The 20363-nt window shown below is 40.5% G+C and overlaps 2 protein-coding genes across 2 annotated transcripts in view; both read right to left on the bottom strand.

The window, feature by feature from the left end:
- Window positions 1-20363, bottom strand: part of LOC137277413 (uncharacterized) — a 278114-nt gene that overhangs the window by 226702 nt on the left and 31049 nt on the right. The window lies entirely within an intron of this gene.
- Window positions 2203-15777, bottom strand: LOC137277396 (ATP synthase subunit alpha, mitochondrial). Its single transcript, XM_067809101.1, has 10 exons — window positions 15589-15777; window positions 7339-7414; window positions 6442-6608; window positions 5943-6116; window positions 5306-5469; window positions 4954-5102; window positions 4461-4612; window positions 3235-3567; window positions 2953-3097; window positions 2203-2646 (listed from the first exon to the last, which is right to left on the bottom strand). Exons 1-10 carry the CDS (start codon window positions 15646-15648, stop codon window positions 2414-2416), a joined length of 1653 nt encoding a protein of 550 aa, XP_067665202.1. The 5' UTR covers window positions 15649-15777; the 3' UTR covers window positions 2203-2413.

Below are 20363 nucleotides of genomic sequence, written 5' to 3'. Positions count from 1 at the left end.
ATCTACCAAGTTTTGCTGACAGATATTAGTAACTTTTTGAGATGTGATCCAGAAACAAAACACACCTCTCGCTTTTGAGACTGAAGTCTGAATCATTTCTATGGAAACTGAGAAAATGATATATCACAAAAACCTGTACAAAGTACCAAAAGGCACCACTTTAGGTTCTAACTAATGTAACAAATTTTGCAGAAAAATATTGAATGGTTTTTAAGTGCTGCTCCAGAAACGAAGCACATCCCTGCATTTTGAGACTAAGTCCGAACCATTTCCATAGAAACTGAGAAAATAATAAATCACAAAAATAAGAAATCAAAAAAACCTGTAACTAGCAAAAGGCACCACTGCAGCTTCTGATTGGTATATCTATCAAGTTTTTCAGGAAAACATTGAACGGTTTTTGAGTTATGCTCCAGAAACGAAGCTCATCCCTTCATTTTGAGACAAAGTCCGAAACATTTCCATGGAAACCCAGAAAATAATAAATCACAAACACCTGTAAATACCAAAAGGCACCACTTTGGGGCTGGCCACACATATCTACCAAGTTTTGCAGAAAAATACTGAACAGTTTTTGAGTTCTGCTCCGGAAATGAAGCCCGCCCTACCATTAGACTAACACCAAAATGTTCCATGGAAAAACAAAAAAAATACAAAATGCTGCAACTCTGCAAATAGCAAAAGGCACAACTATAGGTTGAGATCATTATATCTAACAAGTTTGGTCCAAAAATATTGAATGATTTTTGAGTAATGCTCCGGAAACAAAATGATTACAGACAGACGGACGGACACAGACAGACGAGGTGTCGACTCTATCCCCAGCATTACATGCCGGGAGGATAACAAGTGTCATGTATTCATGTCTAACTTCTAAATGTCTTTCAGGAACTTCCCAGTATTAAGTACATGTAATATACAAACAAACTTTGATTTATTAAGGACACTGACAAGGCTTGATACTGAAAACTGGATCTGAAGTGTGAATACCGTCACTGACAGAAACCATCACCTTCAAGTCCCTTAATCTTGTGGTTTTGTACGAGGGAATTAGAATTAGTACAAATTAGGGTCAACATAAATCACAACAGATCATGTTACAAATTTCATTACTTTGTACCATAATGGACCAAGTATGCTACAAGCAATTGGGAAGTGTCATCTACATGGACTTGGCTGTTGTGTTTGGGTGTTTGAATCCAACATGCTGCTGGTGTGTTTCAGCACCCTGTTTTCCGCCGTTGTAGACAATGTTTCATTTCACTCAAACTCAACTCATATTGAATCAGTTGCATCACTGGCTGTTCAAATGTGCCCATTAAGCACACAAAACGCTGCATTTACATTAGGGTATAAATGACCTCACCACATTTAAGTATATTCACAACTATCAAATTTCAGGGGGTTACCATACTTTTAGTTTGTAGTACATCTTTAGTGGTGTATGTACTTGAACTATCAAACGTTCCAGGTGTGTCTAATTCATTAGGAGTGGTATGATGCACGTAAAATTTCTGCTTCATGTTGTAGCTGTTTACCAAATACTAAATTTTCATAAGGTTGATTTATTTCCTGTATACTAATTAGCTACCTAATCCTGTGATACTACATTCCTGTCCAAATGAAAGTTCCCCCTCCCAATACCTCCAATTTCAGTCCAAGTCACACTTGTTGCCATGGAAATGCGAAAAATATGTTATTAAGAATAACAAAACTACCAAAACTACCAAAAGGCACTAATACACCACCAGATCTATGTGCCAAGTTTGTTGAAGAAATATTGAATGGTTTTTAAAGAGCTCTGGAAAAGATAAATGTGCACAGACAGGGTGCATTTCAATACCCCCCCAAAACGCGTTGCTAGAGATAAAAAGCTGACTTCTTTTATTACCTCAGACTGTCAGGGAATTCTTATTAGAGCCGTGAGAAATTTCATTCTGATGTACACCATTTTCTTCTGATTAGTTCCAGTCTAACTCATTCTTCTTATCTCTTGCTTTGGTTGATGGGTCCACTATTAGATCATTACTCCATTTTTTGGCTTCTGACTGTCAGTATTCATAATTCTCCAGAAGATAACCAAGGTTGTTGAGACAATGGTAACCATGGAACAGGCAGATACTAATTAATGGCAGTGGTGTAGAACATCAAATATTCTTCTGGTTATCAAATCAGATCAGAATTTAAAACATAAGACACTTATGGTATCTTTGCATTTATTTCAAAAATGCAAATGCAATTGAATTTCAACTTCTGTACATACTTCACTTTGTTTTTTAAGGCTTATAAATAGACACCTTGGTTAAGTCTTGGTCTTGCCTCTGACACACTCTGTGGGTACTCCAATAGATAATTGGTAGTATCTAATATACACTGGTCAAACAATGAATGATAGTCCTAGCAACAAGCACAATTAAGACTGGAACCCTGCTAAGAAATTTGTCACAATCGATTTCAGTTTTTCGTCTGACTGGTCTGTGATTTTTCCATCTGTGGCAATGGTCTTCAGTAAGTCCTGATGGCTGCTCTTCAGATGTTGCAAGAATTCAGCCTCGAAAACAGTGATTTTTGATGGATCTATTTTATCAAGATGACCTCTTACTCCAGCGTAGATGACTGCAACTTGTTCCTCAATGGCCATTGGCACTGCAAATAAGATAACTACTTGTTACACTCAAAGCAAAAATTAAGGCAAACAACTGCAATTTCTATAAAGCAGGGAGGGCAACGGGTAAATGTGATTTTAGCTTAAAATCAGCTGAGGGTTTGGGGGGCCAAAACGATGTCTCTGAGAAGTTCCGGTGAAATTCCAAAATTTGATAACCCAAGAGACACAGATGTGGGTACACTGACAAGCGGGACTTCAACCTCCTAAATATTTTCTCCCAGGATTTCGACTCCCTCATGTGACTTATATTTGCTACTGTTTTGGAAAACGTTCAGTTCGCTTACCATACTGTCCCTGTTTCAACAGCTCAGTGAGACGAACACCCCTGTTGAGCAAGTTCTGTGTGGCCTGGTCCAAATCAGAACCGAACTGGGCGAAAGCTGCAACCTCACGGTACTGGGCCAATTCCAACTTCATGGAACCAGCCACCTGTTACAAGAAAACAAGAATTAGTTTATTAAAGTTCCACACCGACAAGCAACTTTCACTTTCACCTATGATACAAAGAATACATGTTTGAGTAATGATAACAAATAACGATTCATAAATAGTGGCGATATGGTCACCTGTTTCATGGCTCTGGTCTGAGCGGCAGATCCTACTCTGCTAACAGACAGACCTACGTTGATGGCAGGACGGATACCCTTGTAGAAGAGCTCAGTCTCCAAGAAGATCTGTCCGTCTGTGATGGAGATTACATTTGTGGGGATGTAAGCCGACACATCTCCGGCCTGGGTTTCAATAACAGGCAGAGCAGTGAGGGAGCCACCCTGATGGTCATCATTCATTTTGGCTGCTCTCTCCAGAAGACGCGAGTGAAGGTAGAAGACATCACCTGGGTAGGCCTCACGACCAGGGGGACGTCGCAGAAGCAATGACATCTGACGGTAGGCAACGGCCTGGATATGGAAAGGTGATAAATAACTCATAAAGGGGTCATTATTTCTTTTCAGATATGTCCCCTTGAATCCAAGTAGCTCCACTAAACAGATTAAGCTATTTCAGTTTTCTGACTCCAAAGTACAGGACAAAATGCAAGCAAGTAAGCTTAGTTTTACACTGCTCTCAGCAATATTCATGCTACATGGCAGTGTCTGTAAATGATAAAGCCTGGGCCAGAGAATCCAGTGATCAACAGCATAAGCATCAATCTGACTAAGTGGAAACTGAAGAGATGTCAACCAAGTCGGTCAGTCTGACCACCAGATCCCATAAGTCACCTTTAGTTGCAAGCACAGGTTGCTGAAGGCCTATTCTACCCCCAGACCTTCACAGATCGAATAAAATGCAAAAGTATTTTCAGAAATAACAGATCACAAAATATGCTTTAACAGCTCTTGCAGAACTTTTAATTATTTTTCCAACAATTAAAAAATTTAGAACATTACTACCATTTTAAGAAGTCACAACTCACAATTTTCACAGTCTATGCAATAAGCTTGTCATGATCTGTCAGATTGTGAGCCGAGTATGATATTCCTTGTAAATGTTGCTTTGAAGCAACCTTTGTGTACTTAGCTCAAACATGCAAAATGGTTTAAAATATTTCTAAATGTGAACTCCAGTTCATTCCCATATCTTGCTGAGCCAAGGCAGACTTAATACTGAATCTAGCATCCTTGGTGGTGTTTCAATGTCATTTACACAGTCAAGCTATTGACCCCAACAATGTTCTTCATGAAGAACAAAATATTTGGTGCAATGAAACTGTCAAAATTCCAAAAAAGTTAAATGATAGATAAGAAACCAAACTAGATCCTATAATTTAGGGTAATTATAAGTGCTAGTTTACCTGTTTTGACAAGTCATCATAGATGATGAGGGCGTGCATGCCATTATCTCTGAAGTATTCTCCCATGGCACAGCCTGAATATGGAGCCAGGTACTGCAGGGGAGCAGCATCAGAGGCTGTGGCGCTCACAACAATGGTGTACTTCATGGCATCTGAGAAGGGAAGGAGTAAAATGTCAGAACTGCTAACCTCAAAACATTAACTTAAATAACGTCAACCCTACAATAGGGCTCTTTAAAGCTGGTTTCTGTCCAAAAAATATGCTGACTTTGATCTTACATCAGTGCAGTTACATCTAAACTGGACAAAGATGGTTCCTATCCATTTTTTCAAATGTTTTTCACAGTAAATGTCTTTTAGTCAATTCATCAGAAAGCATAATCCAAAATATAACATAGGTTATATACACAGTTGTAAACTGACATACATATCTTCGCAGCGGGAAAGTTAAGTCAAAGGAACTTGTCTGCATGTTCCTGAAATTCTTACATACCAGCATCTGTAAGCCTTTTGACAAGCTGTGCGACAGTGGATCTCTTCTGTCCAATGGCAACATAGATACAATACAGTTTAGCCTTTTCATCTGAACCATCATTAAATCGCTTCTGGTTGATGATAGTATCAATGGCAATGGCAGTTTTACTGAAAATACAAAAACCATATAGCAACACTAACTTGTAAAAAAATTCACTGTGTCAGCCAATTTGTAACTGGTTTAATTAAGACTTGTTAACACTTATGTTCCTTGTTGGTTATGATTGTCTCACCACAGTTTTAGTGATTTCAGTCTTGTCTGGAATTTCAAGGACTGTAATCATACAGTATGTTTTAGATTTGCAACTGACCCTGTCTGTCTGTCACCTATGATGAGTTCTCGCTGTCCTCTGCCAATGGGTACAAGACTGTCTACAGCCTTGATACCAGTCTGCATAGGCTCTTTCACAGATGTACGTGGAATGATACCAGGAGCCTTCACTCCCACTCGAGCCCTCTTGCCAGGGATTGCTCCCTGAAAGAAAACTGACACTCTTCAAACACCCATGACATTCAACCATACCAATAAGTTCTAAAGTAGCAAAGAGAAAATAACTATTGCAATCCATGACAAAGATACTGGGCCGTGGTCAAATACTTGGCATAAAAGATCCAAAATCAGAACAAATGGTTCGCATGGATGCGATAATGTTCAGGACATCAAGGTAGCCAAGTTTATGATTCATCCAAGCTCCTGACATACTTTACCTAAAGTTAACCTCACACCTCCAAACCTGACCATCACCTAGGTGCCACAAGAACATCAGTTTTCTTGATGGGGGTAATTTCCTGAAGTAATTACATTAAATATGTGTGCCTGCTGTAAGGGAAACTACACATGGCAGTGGCTAGATATTTTAGCTCCATATATCGCTCTTCAAAATATCTGAACCAATCTCCAATATGCAAACGATAAGGCAAGTACCACAAGCATCAAAGATTTCTCACCTTTCCATCAATGGCATTTCCCAAGGCATCAACAACTCTGCCAAGCAGCTCTGCACCAATTGGGACATCTACAATGGCTCCTGTTCTCTTCACAATGTCACCCTCTTTGATGAGCTTGTCATTACCAAACACTACAACACCAACATTGTCAGGCTCCAAGTTCAAGGCCATACCCTGAAATTCATGAAAGTTGTAGCATTAGATACAATTCGTTTTTATTCTGTTTTAAGCACAAATGAAGTAAATATAAATTAAACAAAACACAAGATACATTATCAAAGTTGAAGTTTTAAACCCATGGCCCAAACACATGCCCTCACACGTGCCTTTGATAATGACCAATGGAATTAAAGTGAAAGCACAATCATATTTCTATCCTAATTATTATTGAACTTAATTCATAAAATATACAGTTTTGTTCACTCACTAGGCAAGTTAATCATTAGCACCTTAATCTGAAAACATGAAAACAGTTTTTATACCGTCATGTTTCAAATACCTTCAGCCCACTGGAGAATTCCACCATCTCTTCTGCCTGAATATTTTTGAGACCATAAACACGAGCAATACCATCACCAATTGAGAGCACTCTGCCTGTCTCTTCTAGCTCTGCAGCTGCAGACTGACCAAGGATACGGTCTTCAAGAATGGAAGATACCTCAGCACCTGTAATCAATATTTATTGACAATTGGTTTGCCATTTTAAGTAATAAGTTTGTCTGGGTGTTTTGTTTAGTGAATAAGGTATAAAGCAATATTGCTCCTGAGTAAGTGACTGAATTAGATTTACTTTATATCCGTATTTATTTCATGCATACAACTCCGAAACAAGTTCTAATAGCCAAAATCATCAGGGCGATACTCAGTCTGCTTCAAAATGAAGTCTGGACCAAAAAACATATATTCACCAGAAAAATCTAGCAAAGAGAATTGTCATGGAACTAGTATCTGAATTCAAGACATCATTAGTCGTAACATTCTTTTGATAACTGACAAGACAGCCAAACACAAACGTGTTGACAAATCCTTTGGAAATAACAGTGCAGTGTCTTTTCTCAAAGGGAACTTCCTTCTGGGAGAACTGCCTTGAGGGCACACAAAACAACTCCAACCACAATATGTCTGATTTTAATTACAAATACAAGCACCCAAAACCCTCTGAAATGTATGGGGAAGGCTAACCCTGGATATTACTTGTAATACCATTTCCGCAGTGACAGTTCAATGACATATCATTCCACCAGAAAAATAACATTCCATTCCTGACCATTAGTCTTGCAGCTATACCTGCTTTGAACCCAACAGCTGACTTGAACAACAAATTAACTAGATCTGAATCTCTATGAACATGGTGTAATACACTTCACCCTCTTCAGTTCTAAAGTATAGTAGTTACCTGCAGCAAATGCTGGTTTTGAGGTGTGGACATTTCTTGCAGCAACAAAACCAGCCCCCAGAGCATGTTTGCACACCTGGAACAAATACCAAATTATTGTGATGCATCCCTAAATGGGCCCCTTTGAGTTAATGATGTTCGCGCATGCGTAGTGTATGGTTCCGTCATTAAAAGTTATCTAAACAAGAAGCACGTTGTTGGTCATCTGTCCCGGTATTATTACACTGGTGTCAGAAGTAAAAAGAAGATTAACATCGCCAATTAGCAAACTCACATTCGGGTTTGCTAACTTTCAAAGGGTTTGAAGTGTTTCGCCGATATTGCCTCTGCTTTGTAGGTGCACTACTGTGCGATCTACGCGAGATTTCGCTGCCGGGCGGTTCAGCTTACCACTGAAAAATCGTTTGACATTTTATGTGCTATAATCTTCGCCCCATAGTTTTTCTAAGCTTTGGCATTGAAGAGATATAGTTTTTCGTTGTGTATTGCTGGTTGTTGAGCCCGCGTAACTTCGCGCATCAACTGGCCTAGTCCTGTTTTGTCGTCTGCTAGCCGATCGTTTTGTCCACTCTCTGTGTTGTTGCCTATTGAAACATGTGTCCTTGTCTAGTTTTTTGAGTGTATTTTCTGATGATTTTGCATAAACCTTACATGACACATAACCTTTCATTCAGATTTCTCAGATTTTCGCTTAGTATCATTAATTTCTGGCAAGGCGTCTGTGCTGTTGAACATCTGTCATCACAGTATCCGGCCAGACGGGCGTGTTTGTTTCTGCACATCCATGCTATTGCCCATTGATTTGACAGGTTGCCTTGTCATATTGTGCCAAACTTGCTGGTAAGGTTGTTTCTGTTTGTAATTCCATCAGCTAGGCTTATGTAATATGTTATTATGTGATAGTTGGCACGATCTAGCTGTTTTAGTTAAAGTTGACCTACTTTAGTCACAGAATTTCACTTCTGCAACTGGATGTGTTTGTTTCTGCACCTTCATTCTTAAACCTGAGGAGGCTGGATTTTGACTTAATTACTGTGCCTCAGAAGTTCCACCGTAGTGGACACTGGGATTCACTGCGAATCCTTCAATAACTGTAAAGAGTTGTTTAAGGTGTGATTCACTGCGAATCACATGACAAGCTGAATGAGTGAGCGAGAGTTAGTGAAATTCATAGAAAGACACCCATTGAATGTGCCGGATTCGTCCTCTCCATTTATTCCAGTTCTTGTATCAGATAGTAAAGGACTGTATTTGAAAACTGCTGGTCCACTCAAGTGTTTAAATTTGCAATTTGTATGTGTGAGAGGGGGGACAACTGCAGATCTGGTTAGATGTCTTCGTCAAGAGTTGAGGCAAATCGTGGACACCTTTGAAAAACAACCTTATGTTTATTGGTGGACAGGAACCTGCGATATAACTGAGAAACTCCATGGTCGACTGCAAATAAGAAATTCAGAGAGAGAGACATGGCACAATTTTCGTAGAAAACTGAAGGAGGCTAGAGACATCATACTGGCCCTGGACGGAAGAATTAAAGTCATTGGAATTCCCACGTATTCCTTTTCTGCATACTGTGCAAGTGCACATCTGAAACATCCAGAAAGTGCAAATCTTCACGAGTTGGACCTTGAAGTTCAACATCAAGTTCATGAACTAAACATATACATTGAACATTTCAATAAGAAGCTAGGACGCTCCACACTGAAATTTGATGCAGATCTCTTAAAAACAAAACCAGGAAAGAGTCGTTACAATTTTAATCTTCTTCGTGACGGCATTCATCCAGGAGAACTTTTGTCAAGAAAGTGGCTTCACAAACTACAGTTGGACATTGTGAACGATTTATTCAGGGATAGAAGTTCTTCTGTCCTATCCATTGCTGCTGATCCTCAGGAAGTACTTGCCTTACGGTAACAGTCATGGACATGGGAGAGCCAGGGGGAGCTGAGGGAACTCATAAAATTAAAGATTCCAAGAACCAAGAGGATGCACAAGCATCCCTACAAGGAATGTTGGAGCTTGGTCAACAGACTGCCACATTAGTTGGGCTGATTAATGACCAGAGGCAGCAAATAAACGACCTACTTAGTATGAACAAAAGGCTGGTTTCGGAGTCGCAGAGAGACAGAGATCGCGACAGAGATTGTTTCACTTCGACACCGTATAGGGATCCTGAAAGTGAACGTGAGAACATGATGGCATCTTATGAGGACTCAAGCCCATTCGGAGAAGACCGGCGAAGGCAAGATTTTAGCAGGCAGGCACGGACTCTTCAAAATAACAGACACACTTTTGATAGATCCATGGGAAATTCACATGGGAACAATAGTTCCTTCTTTCAGGATACTCAACGCCCGAAAATGGCTTGCTTTGATGGAACCGATGATTGGGAAGGATTTATTTTACCATTTGAGCGAATGAGCCGTCGAAATGGGTGGTCAGATATCGAACGTCTGGATCGACTCCATAGCTGTCTAAGGAAGTCTGCAGCAAAGTTTGCCTATACCTTACCAGAAGAAGTTTTGGAGGATTACCATAAACTGAAAGAACAGTTGAAAGGGAGATTTGGAAGGGATGAACCACCTTCAACTTTAAGGAAGAAGTTGTCTGAACTTCGACAAAAGAATGAAACAATTGATGAATTCGCAGAATCTGTTAGGCGTCTGGCTGCAAAAGCATTCCCCTCCGTGCCATTAGCAATGCAAGAAGAATTGGCTGCAGAGGCCTTCCTAAAAGGAATTAGCAACACACGTATTGCATTTGAGGTTATGAATAAAGAACCAAAGTCTGTCTCGGAAGCTTTAGAACTAGTAACAACCCTTGAGCACAATTATAAAGCCACAGTAGGACGGGACTCAGAGGGAAAACAAAGTAGACGAGTGTCTTGGGACACCGCAAGCACAGGGGAGAAAGCGGTTACTACCTTAACTGAGAATAAATTCGAGGAAGTGATGAAACGAATGGAGAAAAGCATTTCAGACCTCACACTGGCTATAAAAGGAAAGATCCACGATGAGCAGATTGAAAGGGAGAAGTCAAAGGACTTAAGGTGCTACAAATGTAATCAGTCTGGACATTTCCAACGAGACTGCCACTTAAGCAGGTCACCCAGTCCTAGTCCAGCACGAAGGCGCTGGTCACCATCTCCAAACTACCGCAGGTCTAGGAGCAATAGTCCTGTCGAAAGCCCTTCAAAAATCAAAAGGCTGTCAGGCAACGGGAGTACCATGCTAGTTGATGTCACAGTGAATGGGAAAATATGCTCAGCTGTCGTGGATACTGGAGCTGATTGTACAGTGCTTTCTCAATCATTTGCAAAGAAACTCGGTCTTCAGCCAGGTAGTGAAGAAGTACAACTCTTAAATGCCCAAACAGGTAGGAGCATGACCGCTATTGGAGGTATGACCACTTTGATCAAGCTTGGATCTGAAGAGGTGGAGTGGCAGGTTTGCATTGCACCTATTAGTGACACGATGTTAATAGGAATGGATCTTCTTCGGCACCTGAATGCGATAGTTCTGACCAGAGATGGAGACTTGGTGATAAATGGGTCAAGAGTTGAAGGGAAGTCGCGGGGAGAAGGAACAGAATTTCGAGCAGCAAGAGTTAAGCTAGTAGCAAATGAAATCATCCCACCTAGATGCGAAAAAGTTGTTTTGGGAAGGATAACAGATCCTAGTCCATCAACTCTAGGTGTTCTTGATCCGAGTGATCTGCAAGATGATGTCCATGCTGGGTCAAGTCTGGTGTATATGGACAATGTGATACCAGTGCGAGTACTAAATGTAGCAGAGAAGGATGTAAAATTATCGAAGGGAACACTGCTTGGTAAGATAACTGAAGCAGAACAAATTTCATCAAGCAGCAAGCTCAGTGGAACAGTAAGAAGAGTGGAAACATCAGCACCCAAACAAAAACTGCCCCAGCATCTGGATGACCTGTTCCAGAAAGCATCAGCTGATCTGACCACAGTCGAAGCGAAGCAATTCAGAAGTCTCCTCTTGAAGCATCACGAGGTCTTTGCAAAGGACGACATGGATCTAGGAACCTTTTCAGAGGTTAAACACACAATTGAAACAGGGTCAGCTACTCCAATACGCCAGCCTGTACGCAGGACACCAATTGGATTCCAAGAAGAAGAACGAGCGCACTTACAGCTTCTGCTGGACTCCGGTGTCGTTGAACCATCCAGGTCAGAATGGGCATCCCCTGTGGTCCTTGTGAGGAAAAAAGATGGAGGAGTAAGGTGGTGTATCGATTATAGGAAGCTGAATGACAGGACAGTCAAGGACGCGTACCCTCTGCCTAAAATCGAGGAGTGCCTGGACACACTTGGACAAGCAACCTTATTCTCCACCTTGGATCTTCAAAGTGGGTATCACCAAATAGAACTTGCCAGTGAAGACAAGAACAAAACAGCCTTCATCACAAAGTTTGGCCTATACCAATACACTCGCATGCCTTTTGGTCTGTGTTCAGCTCCGAGCACTTTTCAGCGTGCAATGGAACTAGTTTTTCAAGGCATTCAATGGGAATATGTGTTGATATATTTGGACGACATCATTGTCATCAGTGGCAGTGTTTTAGAACACATTCAACGTCTGGATGAGGTCCTTACCAGATTGAACAGGGTTGGATTGAAGCTGAAGCCAAGAAAATGCCACCTCATGCAAACTAGAGTGTTGTTCCTCGGACACGTGATCAGCTCTTCAGGGGTTGAAACAAACCCGGAGCTTACCAAAACTATCAGATCGTGGCCGGAACCTACCCGTGAGAAAGAGCTCTCTGCATTCTTGGGCCTAACCAACTATTACAGGAAATTTATAAAAGGTTATGCCAACATTGCCCAGCCATTGTATAATCTCCTAAAGAAAGGGACCAAGTTCATTTGGAATAGCACAGCACAAGCTGCTTTCGAAGAACTTCGAGAAAAACTGACCAACCCTCCAGTCCTGGCATTCCCTAAGTCAGAAGGCACCTTCATCCTTGATACAGATGCATCAAATGATGCGATAGGTGCAGTGTTATCCCAGGTACAAGAAAATGAATGCAAGGTGATAGCCTATGCCAGCAGGACACTTGGAACAACACAGCGGCGATACTGTGTAACAAGACGGGAATTACTAGCGGTGGTAGCATTCATCCACTATTTCCGCCACTATCTCCTTGGACGTGAGTTTTTGTTGCGAACTGACCATGCAAGCTTGGCCTGGCTATTTCGATTCAAATCACCAGAAGGTCAACTTGCCAGGTGGCTAGAGGAATTGAGCCAATATCAGTTCATAATAGAACATAGAAAGGGCACTAACCATTCCAATGCAGATGCACTGTCACGCCAAAAAACATCAGTGGGTTCATGCAACTGCTACGATATTGGCACTAAACTGGTAGATTTACCATGTGGCGGATGCAATCATTGCCAGAAGAGACACACAGAATGGGAAAAATTTCAGGAAGATGTAGACGACATAGTCCCTTTGGCCATAAGACATGTCGAACTAAGGGAATCTAAAGACACTGAAGAAAAGACAGATGGGTTCAATTCTCTCACAGTAGAGGAGATCAAGAAAGAACAAAAGAAGGATCCAGATCTCCAGGAAGTGTACCATTGGCTTACCACCGGTACAGTGGTGCCACAAGAAATGATGTTCAGTGAGAGTCCAGCACTGCGCAGATATTGGCTATTCCGGAATCAGCTGAAGCTCCGCGATGATATCATTTACTACCAATGGGAAGGTTCTAGTGCACATGATTGGTCACTGCGGCTGATTGTGCCAGAAACACTGAAGAAGAGAGTCCTTAGTGTGAACCATGATGCCCTTTATGCAGGCCACCCAGGAAGCAGTAGAATGCTTGAACGGTTAAAGCTGCGATACTATTGGCACAATATGGCTGATGATGTGGAACAGTATGTTCTCAAATGTGCAACCTGCTGTGCTCAGAAGAAAAGTTGCAAGGCAGCAAGAGCCCCCCTGAAATCATACCAGGCTGGCACTCCCATGGACAGAATCCACATTGACATTCTCGGTCCTTTTCCAAAATCGGAAAGTGGCAACAAGTACATTCTGGTTCTAACTGACCAATTCTCCAAGTGGGCTGAAGCCTATGCGATTTCTGATCAAGAGGCAAAGACAACTGCACAGAAAGTTGTGGAAGAGTTCATTTGTAGATTTGGGACACCGGGAGAAATACATACCGATCAAGGGAAAAACTTTGACAGCAAGCTGTTTCGGGAAACCTGCACTCTGCTCCAAGTTTCAAAGACCAGGACCACTCCGTACTATCCGGCTTCAAATGGGGCAGTAGAAAGACTCAATAGGACTGTACTACAAATGATCCGCTGCTTTGTGAACACGGGTCAAACAAACTGGGATGCCTACCTACCTCTGCTGATGGCAGCATATCGTAGCACACCACATTCTTCTACTCGCATGACGCCGAACTTAGTCATGCTTGGCCGCGAGGTGAGCACCCCTTTTGATGTCCAGTCAGGCGACTTAATAGATTTCACTAACCTGCCGGACTATGTACAGGAACTACAAGCCAAAATGAAACTTGTGCACAGCGAAACTAGGAAAAACCTCAAGAGAGCCTGTAAGAGGCAAAAGCGCCTGTTTGATTTAAGAGTCAACAAGTCTCAATATGCCGTTGGGGATGTTGTGATGATCATTGACACAGCTAGAAAGAAAGGGAAGTCCCCTAAGTTACAACCGCAGTGGATTGGGCCCTGCCTTGTCACAAAGAGATTTGGTGATGTCTTGTTCGAAGTTCGTTGCCAGAAGAAATCGCGGGTTGTTCACCACAACAAACTGAAGCCCTGTTTGGCTGAGACCCTTCCTACCTGGCTGACCCGATGCAGGAGAAAGCTTACTGACCAAGGTACACTGGAGGATACTGTGGTAGAGGAGTACCAGTGTCCGACAACCCCAGAATTGAACTCAGACCAGGAGTCACTGCGACTTCCTGTGCCTGGAGTTTTAGAGAGAGCATCAAGACAGAGGCATGCAAACATCGAAAAGGAGGAGACATCCACAGAGCCGGAACTACATCCTTTGACCATGGAGTCATCCAGCAGTGAAGATGCAGAGGATCCGACAGGCGAGTTGGAAGTCCAGTCACAGCGACTGACTTTCCCAAAGAAAACCATGACTGATCAGTTGTCAACAGCTACCTACAGAACTGATGGTCGTCCGAAACGAATCACAAAGCCACCAGTGAAATTGAACCTGTGAAATGACTTTCTCTTACAAAAAAAAAAGGGGGGATAGTGTGATGCATCCCTAAATGGGCCCCTTTGAGTTAATGATGTTCGCGCATGCGTAGTGTATGGTTCCGTCATTAAAAGTTATCTAAACAAGAAGCACGTTGTTGGTCATCTGTCCCGGTATTATTACATTATGCATCAGTATCTTGATTGTGTGATGGAAAGATTGCAACAAGACACTTTCGCGCTCTTGAACTGACCTTTGTGAATGTATCTTCCATTTCCAAATATTGTACACTTGTGAATGAAATTGACTTTATCGGCATTTTAAATACTTGAGAAGAAACAATTACGGTAAGATAAGTTTTCAATATTCTGAACACTATCTGCACTTATTGCAACTGCTCCATCCTCAATGATAGGAGTAAAATAATTGTTCCAGACACACACAAAAATGCATTTAGAGTCAATGTTTCCTCCCAGATCTATGCTCTGAAACAAACTGAAATTTCTCTCCATTTGACACCCATGATACAAATCAGAGACGTATCCGTCTTCGTACAAATCAAGCACTGACAGGACATGCACTGCAATTCTACAAGTGCACCGCTCTAACTCCAGTTTGATACTATCGTGGGTCTAAAGAACTCTGTGTCATAGTACTGTTCAATACAATGTTAATGCAAACGCGACTAATTTCTAATGTAGAAGACTAAGTAACCTTAAACCTAAAAGTTCTGTTCACGAAGGTCAATTCAAGTTTACACCACGTTGTTCTTAGTGACAACATATCTAAGACATGAATATGCTACTGAAGTGGTGATAAATGCATTACACTGTTACTGTTAAAGACTGTCTGCCAAGTTACTGGGACAGTTTAATTCGATCAGAACGGCAGGGCTGAGAAAGCATGTCGACATTAACCGGCGACCTTGGTTTGATCTTGCAATCTGCATCCAGAGCTTACTGCAATCGGTTATTACTCCAGATTGTGACACAACAGATCGAAAATATGTATGCAAGAATGTACAGGAACACCTTGGTACCTTAGGTGCAGCTCTGGGGAGCTGTCGTGCTAGTGCTGATGCTAGTCTTGCCGAAAGCATGGCTGTAGTCACTCTCTCAGCCGACCAAAATGGCCGTCAATAACAGGAGACCGTGCACAGGAACGCGATTCCCCGTGGCACCCGCCGGTTATCCTCGAACCCTACTTTCCGCGCCGTAAAATGCAGTATGATCGCATTATTCGAGGCCCTGAAAAGGTGCTACATGTCGAGGTTGCATAGGTCGCATGTTTGTTTCACTCATTTGGTTCATCAAGAAGACACAGTCTCTTAGTGAATCATGTCAAACTTAATCACCTTGGAGATGTACAACACGCCTTCTCTGAAGGATTAGATCTTAATTTTTTAAATTTTATTTTTAGTGACACCAAGACTGAGACGTACATCTGTGATAAGGGAGTGGTGTTGGAGGCTGTGATTACTGTGATTAGTTTTTCGAATTATGTTTCAACGATTTGCGAGCAGGTGGAAGCACATTGTGATGCTTAATATCTTTCAAATCCATACACACGGCAGAGTCGCTCTGCCGTGATATTCTTGGAATGTTCATAAAAGCAGATATAATCTACAATCTCTGTATATAGTCTCCCGGATAAAAGCGGCATAAAACTAAAATCACTCACTCACTGCCACGAATACCACGACAAATAGACCTAAAGTGTCCGTGAGAGTGCTATAACTATTAAAAACATGAATATGAATTAACTGAATCATTACCCCAGTTCTTAAAGGACCACTAAACTCAATTTTTTTGGTACTATATCTGTCAATGCATATGAAAGACTTCTGGTTAGTCATAAACGGAACACCATTTTGTTTTTGAAAACAACAACAGAAAGCTTGTGGTTAATTAATACCAAGTTGCTATAAAGCCGTCTGCTTCTCTCTCGCTCGCAAACGAAACCGGAGACTGGTTACGTAACGTGACGTCATAGAAGGAACGACTTTTAGTTAGTTGTATAGAAAATGTGTAGGAAACTCTCATTTTGCTGACTTCTTGACGTCACCAAAGACATGTCGAATTGTTGTGTTGACGTCAATTGCTCCTTAGGTTCGAGTGATGGTGTCACTATGCACAGATTTCCACCGGACCCCGTAGTTTGTGCTTAAATTGGTTGTTAGTGTGTGCGAAGCGAGCGTTATGGAAGCCTGTGGTATATACTAAATCGGATGGTTCGCCCCTACCACGCTTCCAGGATAGAAAATGAAGTTCAAGTTTCATCGAATTTATAAAATCAAGATTGCTTACTACACATTGCTGACCAAAAGGATTTTGCATGAATATAACGCTTTCTTCCTCGGACACGAGGTTGTGGTCGAAGTGACAATATTATCGTAAGTAATATTATATTGACCCCTTATATTGACCGTTTCCAAGAGTGAAATTGTTATGTTTTAAGCAATGTCATGTAAAATCCTAATGTCCATCAATAAAATACACATTTTACTACCAGTTAAAAGTAATTTTGATTTTGTAAGTTGGTGAAAACAAACTTAAATAGCATTCATCCTCAGACAGGGCGCCGCCATTTTTCAAAATCGTGAAGTCACGGGCTAAAGTCCTTTTGGAATTATTGAGATTATAATTTGTTCTCATCAAGTTAGAAAATCAAAAATACTCTTTACTAGTAGATAAATATGCATTTGAATTATAGCCAAAAGGATTTTGCATGACACACATTTTAACATAAGGACTTCTTCCAAGGAAGCAAGGTGGGGGTCGAAGTGACAATTATATTGCAAGCAATATTATATTGATCTCCACCTCACTTCCAAGAGTGAAATTGTTATGTTATAAGCAATGTCATGCAAAATCCTATTGTCCATCAATAAAATACATATTTTACTACCAGTAAAAAGTAATTTTGCTTTTTTAAGTCGGTGAAAAGAAACGTAAATAGCATTCATCCTAAGACAGGGCGCCGTCATTTTTGAAAATCGTGAAGTCAAATCCATTTGAAATAATGAGATTATGGTTTGTTTTCATCAAGTTGAGAAAATCAAAACTACTTTCTACTAGTAGTTAAATATGTATTTGAATCATTACCTAAAGGAGTTTGCATGACACAACCTGTAACATAACCTAGGCGAGGTCTGTGTCGAAGTGAAAATACTGCGCTATAAATTTCCTCACTTGCTGAATTTACTTGGTTTGTAACGTTCACTCACCAGTATGAAGGCACTTATCAATATACGTCTTTATACTTGGTCTCATAATCCTAATTTCTTTATAATCATACGTGTATGCATTTTGAAACTTAATAAAAAGAAGCGATCTGCGAATGTATGACAGGAATGTAATATGTAGACATTTTATAGTTTTCCTATATGAAGCATAATTCGCACGCACGCCCTATCGTATGTCGTCTGCATCATTACACTTCACAATGATTCTGTTGAAACGACACGTTAATAAAAACTAAAATGCAAATATTAAAATTAAAGTTATAGGAGCAATGTCAGGCTATTACGTTGTTCGAGGAATGTATCCATCAATATCCACAAAAAACGAGTGATATATTATTCATCTGCAGATTTCCCAAGTGATGTGTCTTTTAACAGTCTAATATACGAAAACGTGATGCATCGTTTCAGGTTTCTCACATTGCTGTATAGTTACATTGGTCACCCCAGATAGCACACCTGGCAACTAATTGCATAATGTGCGTCATTCGTTTAAAAAAGTTATTTAGTTAGCCAATAATGAGCAATCAATCAATGTATTGGCGGTTTGAAAGAAGGGTGTTGTTTTTACATAGACACAGACACGACAGAGTGTATTCAGTATAGTTTAGTAAATGTACATGCATAAACACTACGTTTTGACAAATTCAACATTTAGATCCGCATAAAAGTAATTAATCAATCAGCGTGTTATCGGTTAATCGTTTGATCGATCCAGGCACAAGAAATGCCAAATGGGGGCCTTTGTCGGGTAATCAAAGTGGCGTTACCACTAATTATACCTGTTATAAATTCATTAACTGAGCATCAAGTGAATAATGACAAATAACGTGTAGGTTTATACCACCTAACACGGATTACAACCTAGCGACACCAAGTGATTTTGACAGAATCGTCTATGAAAACAAGGGTTGTAACTCGAAAACTAGGCAAAGCAGGAGACAAAACTAAATGATAGTAGATTGTGAGAACATATAGCTTTCATTTTCCACAACAGCTTTCGCGATTTCAGGTTTGTACAAACCTGTAACCGAAATACTTAACCCCTGAAATGTAGATGAATACTGCAAAGACCCTTATTTCTATACCTGCAGTTACGTCATGGACACGCGCCGCTCTGGTTGGTTGAAATTTCGTTTGCGGCTGAGAATTGTGCACTGTTGACAAAAACGTCGATTTAAGTTAATTAAAGGTTGAAATGAGTAGTTTTAATGGCGGGGTTTCATTTATAGCGATGTCAGCAAGTGATTTTGTATTTGTACCCTACTAGAGTATATGTGATCTTTACGTGGTTTATTTCCATTGTATATCCTGGACTCAGCGAATTGCATTCAAATGTTAGGATGCTAAATTAGCCGTCCCCCAAAACCACTCTCTTGAGCGCAAGCTGCCCTGAAACAGAACCTGAAATGAGAATAGCGTCACCCGGATAGGAAACATTTAAAGGTAGATTATCGTACAGTCTCAGAAATATTCCAGCGTCGGTTTGTGAGACTAATCTGATACAGACCTCGAAGTGTCTTTTGTTTGGTTGTTAACGCCTCACTCAGCAATATCCCATCCATGTGGCGGACGGCTGGAAATAATCGAGTCTGGCCCAGAGAATCTAATGATTAACATCATGTGCATCGAGCTAAGCAGTTGGGTTGGATTATTATGTAACACGGCACTCAGCAATATTCCAGCTATTTGGCGGCTATTTGTTCCCAATCGAATCTGGACCAGACAATCCAGTTATCAACAGCATCGAACTAAGCAAATGGGATACGATGACATGTGTCAGCCACGTTGGCAAGTCTGACCACCCGATCCTGTTAGTCGCCGCTCACGACAAGCACGGGTATCAATTCTAACCCGGATATTCACGGATAACAGAAGTAGTTAACATATCTTCACTGCCAATTTCCAAACTCATATTCATGTACAATATTTATCAAGTAAAGTCAAAGTTAATTCTTATGAGTATACGTGACATAGAGTAAACAAATATATATATATATATATATATATATATATATATATATATATATATATATATATATATATATATATATATATATATATATATATATATATATATATAAACAAAACACGCATATGTTATATTAACGGAACTTACGCAAGCCCCATGTCACAAAAGAGCACGTATTGGTTTGTATGTGATAGACATAAGAGAAATATGTTTATCAACTGTGGATGTTTACAATGATATGCAGGGACATATTTGTTTTGTAATTCGTGTAACACATTCTAGCATACGCGTAATTAATCCAATTACTCTTAAAAGACGTACACAATTTTCTTTATCAGTTTCATGCCATTTCCGATGTGCAGTCTATGGTTACAGATTCAAAGTTTTGTAGATTTGGAGGAAGTTGCAACAAATACGTTTCAATATGAAAATTACCCTTAAACATGTTGTAAAAAGGGACTTTCGATGATTGTGATTTACATTTTTTCCAAGTTTGTAGAAACTGATCAACGAGTGCGATTTAACATTGCTTACCAACGAATGGGTAGCCTACTCTGTAACCCTTGTAACTGCCGTATGTAACTAAACCTTGTGCTCTCTA

This window comes from Haliotis asinina, chromosome 3 (assembly GCF_037392515.1).
Source record: "Haliotis asinina isolate JCU_RB_2024 chromosome 3, JCU_Hal_asi_v2, whole genome shotgun sequence".
In the NCBI taxonomy this organism is placed as follows: Eukaryota; Metazoa; Mollusca; class Gastropoda; order Lepetellida; family Haliotidae; genus Haliotis; species Haliotis asinina.
This window is presented reverse-complemented; position numbering and strand designations above follow the sequence as displayed.

Bases quoted from the DNA above. Each gene is read 5' to 3' on its own strand.
- LOC137277396 (XM_067809101.1), bottom strand. From the start codon at position 15,648: ATGCTTTCGGCAAGACTAGCATCAGCACTAGCACGACAGCTCCCCAGA. The intron at 4,613-4,953 runs GTATGTAAGAAT...TTCCCTTCTCAG, and splicing joins CAAAAGGCTTACAGATGCTG to ATGCCATGAAGTACACCATT. The intron at 2,647-2,952 runs GTAAGCGAACTG...TCTTATTTGCAG, and splicing joins GTTGAAACAGGGACAGTATG to TGCCAATGGCCATTGAGGAA.